Below are 20,374 nucleotides of genomic sequence, written 5' to 3'. Positions count from 1 at the left end.
CTTTTAACTCCAACTTGTATTTCTCCAATAGTGAGAAAAGAGGAATGTATAGTACCAGTTGTGGCTTGCAGTTTCACTTGAGATGTCAAAGACTCATGTCTTAGCTATAGTTATATCATTTATGATGATTAGTGATAGAAACTACCTTTAAAATTTTCGGCTTATGTTAAGACTGTCAATACTTTAAAATCTTCACTGGAACGTATCTTAGATTCACAAAGGATTAGACATACATCTTCTGAAAATAAAAATACAAGATCTGATAGTAGTAATTGAAAAGACATTTCATAAATCAGCCCAAATTTTTACTTAATATTATGTTGCAGCTCCAATCATATTAGATTATGTTATTACACCCGTTAAAGAAACTTTTGCGGGGATACATATCTTTTACAACCATTATGACTATGTTATCTTTTGTTTAGAATAATTCACTATTACAGTTCTTTTAATATTTTTCTTCACTGCTCTGCCTTCAAGAATACCGTAATTTTTAATAAAAAATATATTTTTTTAAAAAAATATTATACAGCGATGCACAAAGGATATAATTTGAAGTTATATGAATGTGGGATAACATTTTTGGTACATACCAGCAAGAAATTATACATACCAGCAATGACATTACTGAGTACTTTTTTTTATGGTAGGTAACCCGCAGCTGCTACCCTTCGGGTGCGCAGCGGGTAAACCCTACGGCCTCACGTAATAGCCTGCAAATCATGAACCACGGTAAACCGCATTTAAGCGACAGACTTTGATTCAGGAGGCATAATCATAAATTCTCCTCTCGTGGGATTCGAACTTGTGACAAAAAGGATAGTTATCCCCTTTTTAACCAACTGAGTCAACCCGTGTAGGCACGTTACTTTCCCATTGATCTACACAGTACATATAGATGACCTTGTATAAATGGCATTGTATTGTTTGTACGTGCCTTTTCAAGCGGATAGGCAGACTAATGACGTTACAAAAAAAAAGATAATAAGATTTCTACGCCTCATGTTAATCTGATCATGAGTGTTGTTATATTTATCGTCATATTTATTATTTTTGTCAGGTTCAATTATATTCAAATATTTTTACATCATAAAATAATATATATCTATAACTTAATTTTTACGCCTAATGCTAACCTGATAACTTTCTCTACAAACTCAATTATACTTGTTACCTATATGAGCTCAACCATATTCAAATATTTATATCCTAAAGTAATATATATCATCAACTTGATTTCTACAGTTGTTATCTCTATCAAACTCAATCATTTTTATTATTTTTATTAAGCTCAATTACAGTTCAAGTTATTTTACACCACAAAAGACTCAATCATGTTTGTTATTTTTATCGGACTCAATCATGTTCAAGTTTTTTTACATCACAAAAATTATTTATATTAAAATGTGACAAAATGGTACAACATGATACATTTAATTTTTTAAACAAAATATGAAACATAGTATAAAAATATTTTTAAAATTAAAAAAATAAAATCTTTGAAAATTTGTTCCAGCAATAAAATATTAATTTTTAACTCTACAATTACAATAATTTTTGATCTGGCAAAAATAAAATGATAACATATTTTAAATAAATATGAATGCATGATTCCAGCAACACCAGGTTAAACATTCTTGTAAAATGGATCTTGAGAATTGCATCCCTCTGTATATACAGCTACATGTTACTAATAAGCTAAGCAGTTTGTTTCTGGAGATTCTTTCTAGAAGGAGATTCTTCCTCATTTATTGGCAGATCATCTAATAGCCATTCTTGTTGATTTAGGCTCCTAACAAAGGCTGCAAATGAAGGAATCAGGAGAAAATAAATCTGATCCCATCCTTTGATAGGTGAACAAGTCCACCGCCTGATCGCCCCCCCATTATTTCGTAATATTAGATTATGAAAGAAAATTAAGTTTCTGGGCCATGAACACATTCGTGAACATTGTGGTGAAGAGAAACTGATCATTACTTCTGTTAATATTGTTAAAATCATTCCATGCATTAGTTTTTTAGTGCTGAGGAGAGTAAAGCAGGGCACATTATATATTATATAATAAATTCTAAATTTATTTTTCTACATTTTGTTTTAACTTTTAACTGCATTACAAGTTGCAACAGCTTGCTATGAGCCAAGGACTACAGACAATTGAAAAAATTTACCCCTGTTATTAAAATATATGAAATTTCTATCAGTTTGAGATCTGTTATTATGAACTAGCATTCTGTCCTGTGAACAAAAAACACTTGCTACATGCTCAAACAGAATCATTGTCGTAATGTAATTAATTAGCAAAATAAAAGTGAGAGGTAAGACTCAAAATATTGTAGTTTCTGCATTATTCATGATCTAAATACATAAAAAAAATCGTTCAATCTTTTCTACTTATATGCTTATCTAGACAAGAAAGAATCTAAAAAAAAAACAATCACATATGATCAATAGTGCAACTAATCTTAAAGTTTTACATAAAAAATTCTTTCCACTACTAACTATTAGTCCGACTCTATGCCGATGCTGGTGCCCTTGCGGGTGCTGGCGCGGGAGAACTCCCGCCTTCAAAAACATTGTGTGCACGCAAAAGTGGCGGCATACTTGATCGTTGTGGGTGTAAATCAAGGATGTGGTTAATTCCATGAACAACAAGCTGGCGGGAAAGATATATATAAGGACGCGTGATAATTGCATTATCGATCTTAATTCTCGAAGGTAGAGTGCTGGTGATTAGAATAGTTTTCCAAGGAACTAGTGTTGGAAGGAGAGATAAGGGTTTTAAGTCGTAAAGATCGTGTAATGACGGGCTAATGTGGTAAGGAATCAGATGAGGGCTTATATAGCCTAATTGCGAGAGGGCAGCATCGTTAGGTGCAAACATTGTGGCGTTTACTGGGATATTGAGTCTGCCCTTTGATTGCTCTAACAATTTGATCCATATCTTGAAGTTGCCATCGCAACTAAACGTCTCGTAGTTGCTATTGCAACGTAGAGATTCAATTACCTTGTCTATTTGTTGATCGGAAGATTCATAAGATATAGTTGCAGAGATAGATGAGAGGAGGATGAGGATTGTTAGGAAAGGAAGGAGATTTAAAGCGTAGAATTTGGCCATGATATATATGTACTTGCTTCTCTGCTTAGCGTTTTCTCTAGACTCTAGGGTTCTATACGGAAGGAAGATTTATGACAGTGAAAATACAAGAGTTGGGTGCTGCTTATATAGAGAATAGAGTAGGGTACATCATGATTCCTATACTATCTCTGTTCGAAGAACCAAAGATCAACAACCGTTCAATCCTACTCTAATTCCATAAACACCCGCGCCCTAATCCTACTCGGACTAAGCTGCATAAAATTAGTACCTGAATAATAATAATAAATTTTAACACTTCACTATATAATAGTTTCATTATATTTAATGTGAGATATAAAATAGTTAAATACATCTATCTATCTATGCTTTAATGACTTTAATAAATTTTTTATTAATAATTGAAACCCCTTCTTAAGTTAAGTTGTACTTAGATATTAGTTTTGATTTCATCAATATTTGGTAGCGTTAACTTTTGGTTTAACTTATTTATTCAATCATGTATATCTTATTATTTTATTTTTATATATCTTTTAATTCTACTAAAAATTTTGATGTATTAATAACCTTTATTAATAGTAGTTGATAACACGGGTCCGATCAAAATATCTAAATTAAACAATGATAAAAATAATACATCTAAAATTATAAGTCATATAAAAATAAAAAAAAGATAAAATTAATACACATGAATCATGAAACCAAAAGGTGATGTAGCCAAATAAATAATTGAAATTAAAGTAACAACTAAAATAATATAAATAGAATTATAAATCACATAGGAATAAAAAAGAATAAAAATACTATATTTAGAGTTATAACATGTTATAATATAAATCATAAAAGGTGAAACAAAAAAGTGGTGGAACCAAAAAATAATTGAAATAAAAGCATCACATAAAAAGATGTTTCGCTTATTAATAAAGGTTATTAAAGCGAAACCCCTTTTTAAGCGGTATAAAGTATTAATTTTGATTTCACCAATTTTTGGTGCCACCAATTTTTGGTTTCACCGAATCATTTATGTATATCTTATAATTCTAATTTTGTATGTCTTTCAATTGTACTAAATTTTTTGGTTACATCCTTTATTTGTGTATGTATATCTTAAATTTTACATGTCTTATAATTTTATTTAAGTTTATTTTTATTTTTATTTCTTTATACTTCCACATATCTTATGATTCAATTAAATTTGGTTTTATTTTTGTTTCACCAGCCTTTGTGTTTCTAATTCCCTTATGCATTGCTAATTTAATATATTAAACGTTTTTGGTTTATCAACTTTTAGTTTCACCCATTTTTGAATTTTATTATAACTCTAAATGTATAATTTTTATTTTTCTTTTACTTCTATGTGACTTATAATATTATATATTATTTTATTCATTTTTCAATTGCAATTCGTATATTAATTTCAACTCAATAATCATGTTTTCCATATGGCTCAATGGTATATTTAATGAAATAATAATTTTTTTAAAATCATATAATAATTATAATCTTTTTATTATAATCATAACACAAATATCTTACTCAAAATTTTGCCATGACACTTATATTATTAAGAGTTTTAAAAATTATTTACGTAAATTAACTCAGTCCATACTTCGCACGGCTTATTACCTAGTCTTTATTAATAAACGAACCCCCTTTTTTAATTGGTACATAAATATTAATTTTGGTTTCACCGGTTTCTGGTACCACCAACTTTTAATTTCAATTATTCATTCATGTATATCTTATAATTCTACTACTTTTATATGTCTTTTAATTCTACTAAATTTTTTGGTCACACTCTTTATTCCTATATATATATATATCTTATACTTTTACATGTCTTGTGATTTTATTTAGTTTGATTTTATTTTTGTTATTTTATACTTTTACATATTTTATTTTATGATACTATTAAGTTTAGTTTTATTTTTATTTTCTTATACTTCCCGTATCTTATGATTTTGTTAAGTTTGATTTTATTTTTGTTTCACCCTTTTAAATTTAACTTCTATATTCTTAATTCACTTATATATTGCTAATTATATCATACTTGATGAAGCAGAAGACTAGACAGTAGTAACCTCTTTTAAGATGTGTATAATATGTAATTGATCGTGTACACAACTTTCAAATAAAAGTACTGGTTTTTACATTTTTGATCCCAGATTCCAGCAACACCAGGTTAAACATTCTTGTAAAATGGATCGTGAGAATTGCATCCCTCTGTATATATAGCAACATGTTACTAATGTAAGAAAAGGTGAGAAAGCAAACCGAATAACTTGTGAGAATGTAGGAGTCGTGGCGTGAATTAACACTGCCCTAAAATTGAATTTGCCCCGCTACGTACACACGGCCTCTTAGCAATCAACCTCCAGGGTTACACGACCTCTATTTCTTTGGTGTAGTACAAAGAAATAGATTGAAATCACTCTTGATCATTGCCCAAATGCATGTTTATATTTATATGAAAGTACTTGAGAGAAAAACTTGTTTTTGTGTCCTCAAATGAGGGGAGAGAGCTCCTTTTTATAGGGGTGAAAACTAGTAACTTAAGGATAATAGAAAGTCATAGGTCACATTATTAATTAAGGGAGGTAAAAACCTTAGAATTAAGAGTCTCAAAATGAAAGGCCTTACACAATGAAGAGTCTCAAAATGAAAGGTCTTGCACAATGAAGAATCTCAAAATGAAGAGTCTAACACATCATTTTCTTTTGAAGCAAACTTATTTTTAGAATAATATTTATATTATTCCAACATTCCCCCACATAATTCAAAAGAAAAATAATTTGGGCAATGGATAGTCGGTTTCTAAGCATCAATGTCTTGTGGACTTGAATTCATACCCAGTGCATACAAATATGCTTCACAACCATGTTAGGTAGAAAGTTCTTGAATCTTTCATGGTAGTTAGTGAGAACATACTTATGCACTTAAACCTTTCTCAAATCAAGAAGTGATTTCGCATTATTATGTAAAAATACCCCATATTGTACCTGGATTTTCGTGAACGCTTTAGAGGTCCTTCGCCTAAAGGACTCTCATAGGGGGTTGAGCGTATCCCCCACAATCACATAGGTAAGTTCATCAAGTTTGTATTTTCGCAAACCACCTCTTACGAGGCTCTGAACTTATTACGAATATTAGCTATACATATGACAATAAAAAAATACAACATCACTTTATTTATAGGAATGGTAGTAGTATATATAAAATGAGTTCTTTTGTGATTTCGTTTGACCCATTGAACTTAGACATGTCTAAGATGGGTATCCACCACAATTCACTCCATAATAGGCTTCAAATCCATTCCTAGTGCTGACTCCAACACTAATTTTATACAAAGGCCTTTGGTGAGAGGATCTGCAATATTCCTCTCTGATTTTATATACACGAGTGATATCACATTATTTCTTTGCTTCCCTGGACCAACTACCTTCCAAAATCTTCTTCTTTGCTTCCTCGAATTACGCGGCTAAACAGCGCAAGTTAATCCTCATGGAGGTTAAATTTGAAAACAAGCAAGTATGAGCTAAAGAAATGCTCAACAAGATCATTGTAATATATATATATGGTCGTTTTGATATAAAATCGACATCTGTAAGAGCGCAGATCATTTTAAAATCATAATTGCTGAAATAGAAAATTTATTAAAGAATCGAATAATTGTTTCTCACTGTATTCAAAACTCTTTTTGATATTTTTGAGCGAAATGCTTCAGCAATACTTTGAACTTTTACGAGAATAAAACTCGTAAAACAATGTTTACGAAAATATCGTAAACAACAATAACAAGAAGCAATGACTATGGATTGAATCATAAACTTTATTCAAAACCAAACTCTTGATATCAATACTCATTTTGTTGTCATATCAAATTAGATATCAATACGAACTTTGATGCTCACAACATCCCATACTGAAGTCAACATCAATCATCTATACTAATACCACTTTTAATAATCATCAACAACCTAAATATCCACATCAAGCAGAAACTGTATCAAAACTGCATTTCACCTTTTATTAAAAAAAACAGTTGATAAATCATTTATTATAAGATTGTCAAAAATAATTTAGAAATAACAGTTTAGATTGGAACCAATTATATTTCATGTTGTTCCTAATGATCAGTCACGAAACAGCACCGATATCCCGCAGCCATACCGTAAATATAGGTACTACCCGTATCCCGCAGCCATACGGTACCTATAGGGAGCTAAAAAAGGCATATATTTGCCTTGAAAGATATTACAGCTGGACCGATATCTCGATCACCTACGCTGTAACCAGTAACCATTCCAATATTAAAACCTTTTTATTGAAAATGAGCCGACTCAATCGACATCCTAAATAATTTTATTCCCCCATTCACTTGGGCAGGAATACTCGCAACAAAATCATCTTTCTCAAAATCCAAAATATTTATAAATCCGATAGTTGGATAAGTAAAAACACTTGACTATTCTGAACATAGAATAGCAGATATGTACTTGCATAAACGAAATCATTTATTTCAGCAATATGTATAATATTTATCTATTCAGAACTGAGAATAGGGAAAGCAATACTTGCATAATAGGATTTAAAGTAAATATCATTTGAATAATAAGTGATGATAGGGATATTTGCCTTTGGGTTTTTAGCAGTTACTCACACTCGCAATAACAAAATCCCTCCTTCTGATATCTTATGCCATCACCGTCTTTCCTTTCGACAATTCACTGATGTGCTGCTCCTGCGATTGCTAGAAGCCAAATATCCAATACCATTCCATTTCACTCTTTCCAATGTATGGTCCCGATTAACTCGAATGATCCGCATCTATAATTAAAAGATACAACTTTAATCGCCTAAACGATAATTACTCGATGAATTGCGCGTCAAAATCCTATCGTCTGCCCATACGATAGCCCACACATAACAAGAAAATCAAACACAAGAATCTTGACCCACGTACGCATATAATTCACATAGCACGTAAACACATAACTCACGTATCACATAATTAATATCCCATATGACTCGGTTCGTCAAAATATTCGACTCGGTACGTTTAAAACTGAAATCTGGTAAAAAATATGACTTTTTAATCAATACGCAACTCAGAATCGATTTGCAAAATAAGCGACCTTCCGAAATAAGAGAATTTGAGTCTCGAAAGTATTTTTAATGAAAGTGGAATATTTTTCTGAGTCTAGACGCGTTCGTTTCGTATTAAACAGACGAACGGTCTACTTGTTACGAATAAAATACTAATAAATCAATTCATAATAATATTAATTGATTTTTTAAATACTCAAATATAATTCTTAAAGGCTCAAAATAATTTTTAGGAATTATTTAGCTTAATTACAAATAATTATATTTTATTTAACTATTTATAAATAAAATTAATTGATTAAATGAATTAATCAATCAATTAAATCCATAAATAATTTACTAAAATAAATTATAAATAATTAAATCAAATTATTGATTTTTAAAAATAATAAAAGAAATTAAATTTCGGAATTTAAAATAATTCAATTAATTATTAAATAATTAACCAAACTAAAATTGAAATTTTAAAATGATTTTAGGAATTAAAACTGAAATTTTAATTTATTTTTAATAAGAAATCTGAAGAAACAGATTTGCAATTGGGAATTAGGGTTTTTATAAATTAAAACCGGGTTATGGGATGGGTTGGAACCAGGTCAATAAACGGGTCGCCGGGTCGGGTTCTGGGTCACCAAGAACACGGGTTGGACAGTCGGATTCTGCAAAATAATCCGGTAGCCTCACCGGATTCTGGCAACCCCGATTTCAATGAACACACTCGACTTCACTTCAGTTTTATTTACGCAAAATTCCTGCTACACCACTCAGCAACTAACTCTAGCAATAATCATCATCAACATCAAGGTCCTGCTCGATTTTTCCGGCAAACCCGCCATTAAAATCGGTGGCAAGCTCCCAAAATTTGGCGAATTAACGATTCGCTTCATTTCTATACCAAACTCAGCCGTCTATGCACAAAAATGAAGCCTATGCAGTAACAATCTGACACAACCGTCCCTAACATTAACCAATCATTCAACAGTCCGTAAAATCAAGTTAAAAATGAAGAACATCAAGGATTATAAGAGAGGATCATAAAAGGAATATAATGTATTGAGAAAGGCTAAGGGAACCCATGTAATAAGATCCCGGGTATGATCCCTCAAACGATAAATGAGAACGAAAGTTAATCGAACCGTATAACAGATCAGCGGTCATTAGCCAAGTAATTAGGAGTTAATCAAAGAGGTTAATGATGATGATGTCATCACACCAACAAGAAGAGGACAAGTGTGGGAGGACATGGGAAGATGATATAAGCATGACCAAAAGAGAAGTGTGTTGTTGGTTGATTCTAAGCCACACAAAATTTACCATGGTTAAAAGGTTAATTATCAAACAAAACAACATCAACCAAGCCAAAACAAATCATAAACATCAAAAAACACAAAACACTTCCATTTTCAAGAAGAGCTCTCGGCTTTGTCCATTTCAAAGGAAGAAAAAAACTCAAATCCTAGTTCCAAGCTTTGTTAATTAGTGAGGTAATTATCTAAGGTTCCTTGTACATAGATATGGATATCCTATAAGTTTAAGCTTCAAATTCCTTCACAATCTCTTCCAATAATTCAAGGAAGAAGATGGTGAATAGTAACTTTCAAAAAATAACTTTAGTTTTCTTGAATTTTTATGAAATTTTAAGGTTATACAAGCAAGGATCAAGGTTCTTTAGGCATTCAAAGCTCTTGTGTTGTGTTAAGAAGCTTCAAGAAGTTATAAACTCCAAACCCTAGCTTTAGTTTTGAGTATTTAGGAATGGTTATGATTGATATAGTATATGTGAAGCATGATGCTTGTTTGTTTAAAGTTTGGTTGAGTTTGTAGAGATTTTGATGGTTGAATCTTGGTTATTAGTTAATGAACCTTAATATGGTTAGTAGCTTTTGTTGTGATTGAATGAGTTGGTTAAAACATGAAGTAATGGACTGATGTGGTGAGGTTTGGAGGGATTTTGGGTTGTAATGTTGATTGTGGGTTGATTGTGGATTGATTTGGAGTTGTACAAATTTGGTAATCGCGTAAACATAGCCGTCGTAATGTCCGATTATCCTAGACTGTTTTAGTTCATAACAGCAGGACCCAAGAACTCACTGTTAGGTTTTGACCATTTGATAGTTCATATTACGAGCTTCGTTTTGATATGTGGTACGCTTGAATCCGATGTACGGTTTAGGAGAAACGACCGTTTTAAGTAACGGCGTTTCGCGAACGAACTATTTCCCCTCGTCTTACTTTGAAACCTTGGTTAAGGACCTTAAATGACTAATTGGGATATGAAACAATTATGTTAAGTGGATTAGGCAGTTGGTAAGGTACTCGCGAAAGAATCGCCTTAAAACTCTTAATGGTTAATTTATTAAAAATGGTGGAGCCGAGGGTACTCGAGCGACTTAAGAGAATCGTAAAGCGCGAAAGCGAACGTTAGGGGTCTAATTGGTTAAAGTCTAGTTTCTTAAGCGACCGGGGTTTAATTCCGACTTATGTTGTTGTTCATAGGTTACCGGACCCACTCTAAGCTTAAGTCTACCCCGGAGCACTCATGCAAGTTTTTTACCCGTTATACTGTTGTTGTGATGTATATATGTATATGCATTATCTTGTGATAGATGCATGTTGGTTAATTAGCAAATCTTGCGATATATTGGAGCATGTGATATGGTATATATGCATGTCTGTTTCGTAATCTTGATATATATTGTTGATTCAATTGCTTATAAGTTGCATAATATCTATGCTAGAGATAAGTAGTAGTTGCGTATACCCTTGGTATAGGGGACCCAAATGTGAACATTTTCTAAAACCGGGAGTCGATGTTCCCGAGTATAATATATATATATATAGATATAGTTTTCAAAACTATATATATATATATAGATATAGTCGATGTTCCAGCAATGACATTACTGAGTACTTTTTTTTATCGTAGGTAACCCGCAGCTGCTACCCTTCGGGTGCGCAGCGGGTAAACCCTACGGCCTCACGTAATAGCCTGCAAATCACGTGAACCACGGTAAACCGCATTTAAGCGACAGACTTTGATTCAGGAGGCATAATCATAAATTCTCCTCTCGTGGGATTCGAACTTGTGACAAAAAGGATAGTTATCCCCTTTTTAACCAACTGAGTCAACCCGTGTAGGCACGTTACTTTCCCATTGATCTACACAGTACATATAGATGACCTTGTATAAATGGCATTGTATTGTTTGTACGTGCCTTTTCAAGCGGATAGGCAGACTAATGACGTTACAAAAAAAAAAGATAATAAGATTTCTACGCCTCATGTTAATCTGATCATGAGTGTTGTTATATTTATCGTCATATTTATTATTTTTGTCAGGTTCAATTATATTCAAATATTTTTACATCATAAAGTAATATATATCTATAACTTAATTTTTACGCCTAATGCTAACCTGATAACTTTCTCTACAAACTCAATTATACTTGTTACCTATATGAGCTCAACCATATTCAAATATTTATATCCTAAAGTAATATATATCATCAACTTGATTTCTACAGTTGTTATCTCTATCAAACTCAATCATTTTTATTATTTTTATTAAGCTCAATTACAGTTCAAGTTATTTTACACCACAAAAGACTCAATCATGTTTGTTATTTTTATCGAACTCAATCATGTTCAAATTTTTTTACATCACAAAAATTATTTATATTAAAATGTGACAAAATGGTACAACATGATACATTTAATTTTTTAAACAAAATATGAAACATAGTATAAAAATATTTTTAAAATTAAAAAAATAAAATCTTTGAAAATTTGTTCCAGCAATAAAATATTAATCTTTAACTCTACAATTACAATAATTTTTGATCTGGCAAAAATAAAATGATAACATATTTTAAATAAATATGAATGCATGATTCCAGCAACACCAGGTTAAACATTCTTGTAAAATGGATCTTGAGAATTGCATCCCTCTGTATATACAGCTACATGTTACTAATAAGCTAAGCAGTTTGTTTCTGGAGATTCTTTCTAGAAGGAGATTCTTCCTCATTTATTGGCAGATCATCTAATAGCCATTCTTGTTGATTTAGGCTCCTAACAAAGGCTGCAAATGAAGGAATCAGGAGAAAATAAATCTGATCCCATCCTTTGATAGGTGAACAAGTCCACCGCCTGATCGCCCCCCCATTATTTCGTAATATTAGATTATGAAAGAAAATTAAGTTTCTGGGCCATGAACACATTCGTGAACATTGTGGTGAAGAGAAACTGATCATTACTTCTGTTAATATTGTTAAAATCATTCCATGCATTAGTTTTTTAGTGCTGAGGAGAGTAAAGCAGGGCACATTATATATTATATAATAAATTCTAAATTTATTTTTCTACATTTTGTTTTAACTTTTAACTGCATTACAAGTTGCAACAGCTTGCTATGAGCCAAGGACTACAGACAATTGAAAAAATTTACCCCTGTTATTAAAATATATGAAATTTCTATCAGTTTGAGATCTGTTATTATGAACTAGCATTCTGTCCTGTGAACAAAAAACACTTGCTACATGCTCAAACAGAATCATTGTCGTAATGTAATTAATTAGCAAAATAAAAGTGAGAGGTAAGACTCAAAATATTGTAGTTTCTGCATTATTCATGATCTAAATACATAAAAAAAATCGTTCAATCTTTTCTACTTATATGCTTATCTAGACAAGAAAGAATCTAAAAAAAAAAACAATCACATATGATCAATAGTGCAACTAATCTTAAAGTTTTACATAAAAAATTCTTTCCACTACTAACTATTAGTCCGACTCTATGCCGATGCTGGTGCCCTTGCGGGTGCTGGCGCGGGAGAACTCCCGCCTTCAAAAACATTGTGTGCACGCAAAAGTGGCGGCATACTTGATCGTTGTGGGTGTAAATCAAGGATGTGGTTAATTCCATGAACAACAAGCTGGCGGGAAAGATATATATAAGGACGCGTGATAATTGCATTATCGATCTTAATTCTCGAAGGTAGAGTGCTGGTGATTAGAATAGTTTTCCAAGGAACTAGTGTTGGAAGGAGAGATAAGGGTTTTAAGTCGTAAAGATCGTGTAATGACGGGCTAATGTGGTAAGGAATCAGATGAGGGCTTATATAGCCTAATTGCGAGAGGGCAGCATCGTTAGGTGCAAACATTGTGGCGTTTACTGGGATATTGAGTCTGCCCTTTGATTGCTCTAACAATTTGATCCATATCTTGAAGTTGCCATCGCAACTAAACGTCTCGTAGTTGCTATTGCAACGTAGAGATTCAATTACCTTGTCTATTTGTTGATCGGAAGATTCATAAGATATAGTTGCAGAGATAGATGAGAGGAGGATGAGGATTGTTAGGAAAGGAAGGAGATTTAAAGCGTAGAATTTGGCCATGATATATATGTACTTGCTTCTCTGCTTAGCGTTTTCTCTAGACTCTAGGGTTCTATACGGAAGGAAGATTTATGACAGTGAAAATACAAGAGTTGGGTGCTGCTTATATAGAGAATAGAGTAGGGTACATCATGATTCCTATACTATCTCTGTTCGAAGAACCAAAGATCAACAACCGTTCAATCCTACTCTAATTCCATAAACACCCGCGCCCTAATCCTACTCGGACTAAGCTGCATAAAATTGTTGGAATTTAGTTAATCTAAACTTAGTATTTAATGTCTGAATAAGACTCAGTCGTTTGTTAGGAGTTTTAGTCATTAGTTTAGTTTGCTCTGAGTTATCTATTAGTTTGTTGGCGAGTTTCTAGGAGAGTAGATGTATCAATAAAACAATGCTTATCAGGTAGGAGTTAGTTAGGCAATTCTGTTAGTAGTAGTTACCACCTGCATGTGGAGTTCTATTTAAGTACTTGTAATCGTTTCTTTGTTAAGCTAAGTGAAGCAGTTTATGCAGTGAAATATTTTCTTGTTTTCAGTATACAGTCAACATACATATAAGTTTATTTCAGGTGTTATCTAATATCTGGTATCAGAGCCAGGTTGTCTCGTTGTATGCCTAAATATATGCCAAAGATGACTACGGAAAAGACAAAGCTGAAAGAGGGAGCACTGGGTTTGAACTATCCTATGTTGGCCAGGAGTAATTATACTGCATGGTCCCTGAAAATGAAGACCTTCATGAAGGCGCATGGCGTGTGGGACGCTGTGGAGATCAGCAAAGGAGATGAAATTGCTGTTGATGAGAAGCACGACCAGATCGCTCTCGCTGTGATATATCAAAGTATACCTGAGGATATCTTATTATCCGTGGCTGAGAAGAAGACTGCAAAAGAGGCGTGGGAAGCGATAAGGACTATGTGTCAAGGTGCGGATCGTGTGAAGAAAGCCAAGGTTCAGACCTTGAAGAGCGAGTTTGAAACTCTGCGGATGAAGGAGTCAGATCAACTGGATGATTTCTGCATGAAATTAAATGGATTGGTGACAAATATCCGAGCTCTGGGTGAGGGAATTTCTGAAAGCTATGTTGTGAAGAGACTGCTTCGTGCAATGCCGGGCAAGTATCTGCAAATTGTGTCTACAATTGAGCAGTTCGGAGACTTTGAAAAGATGACCGTCGAAGAGGCCGTTGGATCGCTGAAAGCACACGAGGAACGGATCAGAGGCCAGAATGATGGTGGAGGAGGACAACTAATGCTTACTGAGGAGGAATGGTCGAAAAGAGAAAATACGGGTGGAAAATTATTGTTGACTAGAGAAGAGTGGATGAGTAAAACAAATAAGAATGGAGGTGAAGGATCAGGAACACAAAAGACTCGATGGGCTGATCCACGAGGAAGAAATGGTGGACGCGGAACCCGTGATAAAAGTACTGTAAAATGCTACAACTGCGGGGTGTATGGTCACTTTGCTTATGAGTGTCGTAAGCCACGTAAGGAAAAGGAATACAAACCAGAAGTGAACATGACTCAAGCTGAAGAGGATGAGCCAGCCTTGTTACTTATGGAGTGCGATGGTAAAAAAGGTGGAATGGTCCTGCTGAATGAAGAGAAAGTAGATCCTGTACTCAGTAAAAGAAGCGAGGAGAGGAAAATGTCGCAGATGTGGTACCTTGACAACGGTGCTAGTCAACACATGACAGGAGATCGCGGAAAATTCAAAGAATTGGACGAGAGAATCACGGGACAAGTCAAATTCGGGGACGGATCAACAGTTACTATTCGAGGAAAAGGAGTGATTTCATTCATGTGCAAGAACGGTGAGGAATGGAGTGTACGGGATGTATATTATATACCAACGTTGTGTAATAATATACTCAGTCTGGGTCAACTGTCGGAGGAGGGTAGTAAAGTGATCCTTGAAGAAGATCAGCTGAGGGTTTATAATCAAGGAGGTGCATTGCTCATGAGAGTGCAGAGGTCTGCGAACAGGTTGTACAGGATCAGCCTTGAAGAAAGTAAACCAGTGTGCGGGTTGTCCAAAGTGGAGGAAGAAACATGGCTGTGGCATAACCGCCTTGGTCATGTAAATTTTAAAGCCATGGAGTTAATGTCAAGGGAAGAATTGGCACTGGGAATTCCTAAGTTTATGCAGCCAAAGAAAAACTGTGAAGGTTGTCTAATGTCGAAGCAGGCACGAAAACCATTCCCATGTAAGGCATTATTCATTGCAAAGAAGCCATTGGAGTTGATTTATGCAGATTTATGTGGACCCATATCTCCTTCAACTTTGGCAGGTAATAAATACTTTCTCCTCTTTGTCGATGATTGTACTCGTAAAATGTGGGTTTATATGTTGAAAACAAAAGATGAAGCATTTGAGACATTCAAAAAATTCAAAGCACTAGTTGAAAGAGGAACGGAGAGTAAAATTAAAATTCTGAGAACTGATAGAGGAGGCGAGTTCTGTAGTCTTGAATTTCGCTCGTTTTGTGATGAAGTGGGTATTCAGAGACACTATATGGCTCCATACACTCCACAACAAAATGGAGTTGTGGAGCGAAGGAACCGTACAGTAGCAGCAATGACAAGAAGCATACTCAAAAGTTCAAATATGCCATCCTATATGTGGGGCGAGGCAGTCCGCCACTCAGTATATCTTCTGAATCGCCTACCAACCAAAGTGCTAAAGGGAAGGACCCCACATGAAGCTTGGAGTGGCCGTAAACCAGACCTGAGTCATATTAAGATGTTTGGATGTGTTGCATACATGAAAACACCGTCAGTGCACACCAGCAAACTAGATGATCGAAGCAAAATGGTGGTGTACTTGGGAAAGGAACCAGGGACAAAAGCAAGTCGATTATATGATCCAAACCACAGAACGCTGCATGTAAGTAGAGACATAGTGTTTCAAGAAAGAAAGTTTTGGAGTTGGGAAGAGACAGAAGGTAGGGACGTGAAGTTCCCAGAGATAGTTGACCCCTCTGCAGGAAATGTTGTTGTTCAGACTACCCACCAAGAAGATGTGCAAGAGTCATCCGATGAATATGAGCCTGCAACACCAACACAATCCAGCATAGCACAGACTTCTGATTCAACTGCAAGTGTAGAAAGTGCAGGCTCAACTGCAGGCTCAACCACGACTAGTAGTACACCATGAAACTTCAGGCTGCTTAGTGACATATATGATGATACTGAGCAACTTGAAATCGCAGATGACTTACTACTGTTGAGTGTTGAGGAACCCAGTAATTTTGAAGAAGCATCTCAGGAAATCGAATGGAAGAAGGCCATGGAAAGTGAACTGGAATCGATCGAAAAAAACAAAACCTGGGTATTGACTGAGTTGCCACCAGGACACCGAGCTATTGGTCTAAAATGGGTGTACAAAGTTAAAAGAGATGCAAACGGGGTGATTACAAAATATAAGGCGAGGCTTGTCGCCAAAGGTTACGTTCAAAAATAAGGCAGAGACTTCGAAGAGGCATTTGCTCCGGTCACGAGGCTAGAAACCGTGCGTCTTTTATTGGCATTGGCTGCAAGAAATGGATGGGTAGTTCATCATTTGGATGTTAAGTCTGCTTTTTTGAATGGAGATATTCAAGAAGAAGTGTATGTGAAGCAGCCACAAGGGTATGAGAAGAAAAATGAGGAATACAAGGTTTATAAATTGTTGAAGGCATTGTATGGTTTACGACAAGCTCCAAGAGCTTGGTATGCCCGTCTGAAGAAATTTCTTGAAGAATTGGGGTTTGTTAAGTGCCCCTATGAACATGCTGTTTACACGAAACGAGAAGGTAATGAGTCTCTGATTGTTGGTGTGTATGTTGATGACTTGTTAGTAACGGGAACAAATGTTGCTAATATAATTGAGTTTAAAGAACAGATGCGTAGTGAATTTGATATGAGTGACTTAGGAAAGTTAGCATATTATCTTGGTATAGAGGTTGAGCAAAGAAAGGGGTGCATCGAGTTGAAGCAAACAGCCTATGCGAAGAAATTGTTGGAAAAGGCAGGGATGCAAGACTGTAACGAGACAAAATATCCCATGGATCCGAAAATCACGCTGCATAAGGATGAAACTGGAAAAGCTGTTGATCCGACCATGTTTAGAAGTTTGATAGGTGGTCTGCGATACCTGGTACATACCAGACCGGACATCTCATTTGTTGTGGGATCAATAAGTCGTTTTATGGAGAAACCTACACAATTACACTTGAACGCAGTGAAAAGGGTGCTGCGTTATGTCAGAGGGACGCTGGAGTATGGTCTGAGATATGCAAGGGGTTTTGGGAATCATATGCTAACTGGTTTTTTCGGACAGTGATTATGCGAGCAGCTGTGGAGATAGACGGAGTACAGGTGGAATGGCTTTTTATCTCAGTGAGAATCTGATAACCTGGATATCACAGAAGCAGAGGTGCGTAGCATTGTCCACCTGCGAAGCAGAGTTTATGGCTGCAACTGCAGCAGCGTGTCAAGGTATCTGGTTGCAAAAATTGTTGAGTCATATTACTGATACTACCCCTGGTCCAGTGAATCTTTATATTGATAACAAGTCAGCTATAGACTTGGCGAAAAATCCTGTTTTTCATGGACGCAGCAAGCACATAGATGTGCGTTACCATTTCATTCGTGAATGTGTGGAACGTGGAGAGATTGTGATCAATCATATCAGCTCTGACAAGCAATGTGCAGACATACTTACCAAAGCTATGGCAACAGCGAAGTTCGAAGAAATGAGGAGCCTGCTTGGAATGAAGAATCTGGCGAAATAAGTTTAGATTAAGGGGAGAATGTGTTGGAATTTAGTTAATCTAAACTTAGTATTTAATGTCTGAATAAGACTCAGTCGTTTGTTAGGAGTTTTAGTCATTAGTTTAGTTTGCTCTGAGTTATCTATTAGTTTGTTGGCGAGTTTCTAGGAGAGTAGATGTATCAATAAAATAATGCTTATCAGGTAGGAGTTAGTTAGGCAATTCTGTTAGTAGTAGTTACCACCTGCATGTGGAGTTCTATTTAAGTACTTGTAATCGTTTCTTTGTTAAGCTAAGTGAAGCAGTTTATGCAGTGAAATATTTTCTTGTTTTCAGTATACAGTCAACATACATATATGTTTATTTCAGGTGTTATCTAATAAAAATTAGTACCTGAATAATAATAATAAATTTTAACACTTCACTATATAATAGTTTCATTATATTTAATGTGAGATATAAAATAGTTAAATACATCTATCTATCTATGCTTTAATGACTTTAATAAATTTTTTATTAATAATTGAAACCCCTTCTTAAGTTAAGTTGTACTTAGATATTAGTTTTGATTTCATCAATATTTGGTAGCGTTAACTTTTGGTTTAACTTATTTATTCAATCATGTATATCTTATTATTTTATTTTTATATATCTTTTAATTCTACTAAAAATTTTGATGTATTAATAACCTTTATTAATAGTAGTTGATAACACGGGTCCGATCAAAATATCTAAATTAAACAATGATAAAAATAATACATCTAAAATTATAAGTCATATAAAAATAAAAAAAAGATAAAATTAATACACATGAATCATGAAACCAAAAGGTGATGTAGCCAAATAAATAATTGAAATTAAAGTAACAACTAAAATAATATAAATAGAATTATAAATCACATAGGAATAAAAAAGAATAAAAATACTATATTTAGAGTTATAACATGTTATAATATAAATCATAAAAGGTGAAACAAAAAAGTGGTGGAACCAAAAAATAATTGAAATAAAAGCATCACATAAAAAGATGTTTCGCTTATTAATAAAGGTTATTAAAGCGAAACCCCTTTTTAAGCGGTATAAAGTATTAATTTTGATTTCACCAATTTTGGTGCCACCAATTTTTGGTTTCACCGAATCATTTATGTATATCTTATAATTCTAATTTTGTATGTCTTTCAATTGTACTAAATTTTTTGGTTACATCCTTTATTCGTGTATGTATATCTTAAATTTTACATGTCTTATAATTTTATTTAAGTTTAGTTTTATTTTTATTTCTTTATACTTCCACTTATCTTATGATTCAATTAAATTTGGTTTTATTTTGTTTCACCAGCCTTTGTGTTTCTAATTCCCATATGCATTGCTAATTTAATATATTATATGTTTTTGGTTTATCAACTTTTAGTTTCACCCATTTTTGAATTTTATTATAACTCTAAATGTATAATTTTTATTTTTCTTTTACTTCTATGTGACTTATAATATTATATATTATTTTATTCATTTTTCAATTGCAATTCGTATATTAATTTCAACTCAATAATCATGTTTTCCATATGGCTCAATGGTATATTTAATGAAATAATAATTTTTTTAAAATCATATAATAATTATAATCTTTTTATTATAATCATAACACAAATATCTTACTCAAATTTTGCCATGACACTTATATTATTAAGAGTTTTAAAATTATTTACGTAAATTAACTCAGTCCATACTTCGCACGGCTTATTACCTAGTCTTTATTAATAAACGAAACCCCTTTTTTAATTGGTACATAAATATTAATTTTGGTTTCACCGGTTTCTGGTACCACCAACTTTTAATTTCAATTATTCATTCATGTATATCTTATAATTCTACTACTTTTATATGTCTTTTAATTCTACTAAATTTTTTGGTCACACTCTTTATTCCTATATATATATATATATATATCTTATACTTTTACATGTCTTGTGATTTTATTTAGTTTGATTTTATTTTTGTTATTTTATACTTTTACATATTTT

General features: G+C 33.4%; 2 protein-coding genes across 2 annotated transcripts; both read right to left on the bottom strand.

Annotated features, from left to right (window-relative positions):
• Positions 1 to 2,512: 2,512 nt before the first annotated feature.
• On the bottom strand, positions 2,513 to 3,115 carry LOC141661062 (uncharacterized). The gene has a single exon (XM_074468044.1). It carries the CDS (start codon positions 3,113 to 3,115, stop codon positions 2,513 to 2,515), a length of 603 nt encoding a protein of 200 aa, XP_074324145.1.
• A 9,877-nt stretch (positions 3,116 to 12,992) lies between these two features.
• On the bottom strand, positions 12,993 to 13,595 carry LOC141661061 (uncharacterized). The gene has a single exon (XM_074468043.1). The coding sequence runs from the start codon at positions 13,593 to 13,595 to the stop codon at positions 12,993 to 12,995; it is 603 nt and encodes a 200-aa protein (XP_074324144.1).
• Between the last annotated feature and the right edge of the window lie 6,779 nt (positions 13,596 to 20,374).

The sequence above is a fragment of the Apium graveolens genome, chromosome 5 (genome assembly GCF_009905375.1).
Source record: "Apium graveolens cultivar Ventura chromosome 5, ASM990537v1, whole genome shotgun sequence".
Lineage (NCBI taxonomy): Eukaryota > Viridiplantae > Streptophyta > Magnoliopsida > Apiales > Apiaceae > Apium > Apium graveolens.
This window is presented reverse-complemented; position numbering and strand designations above follow the sequence as displayed.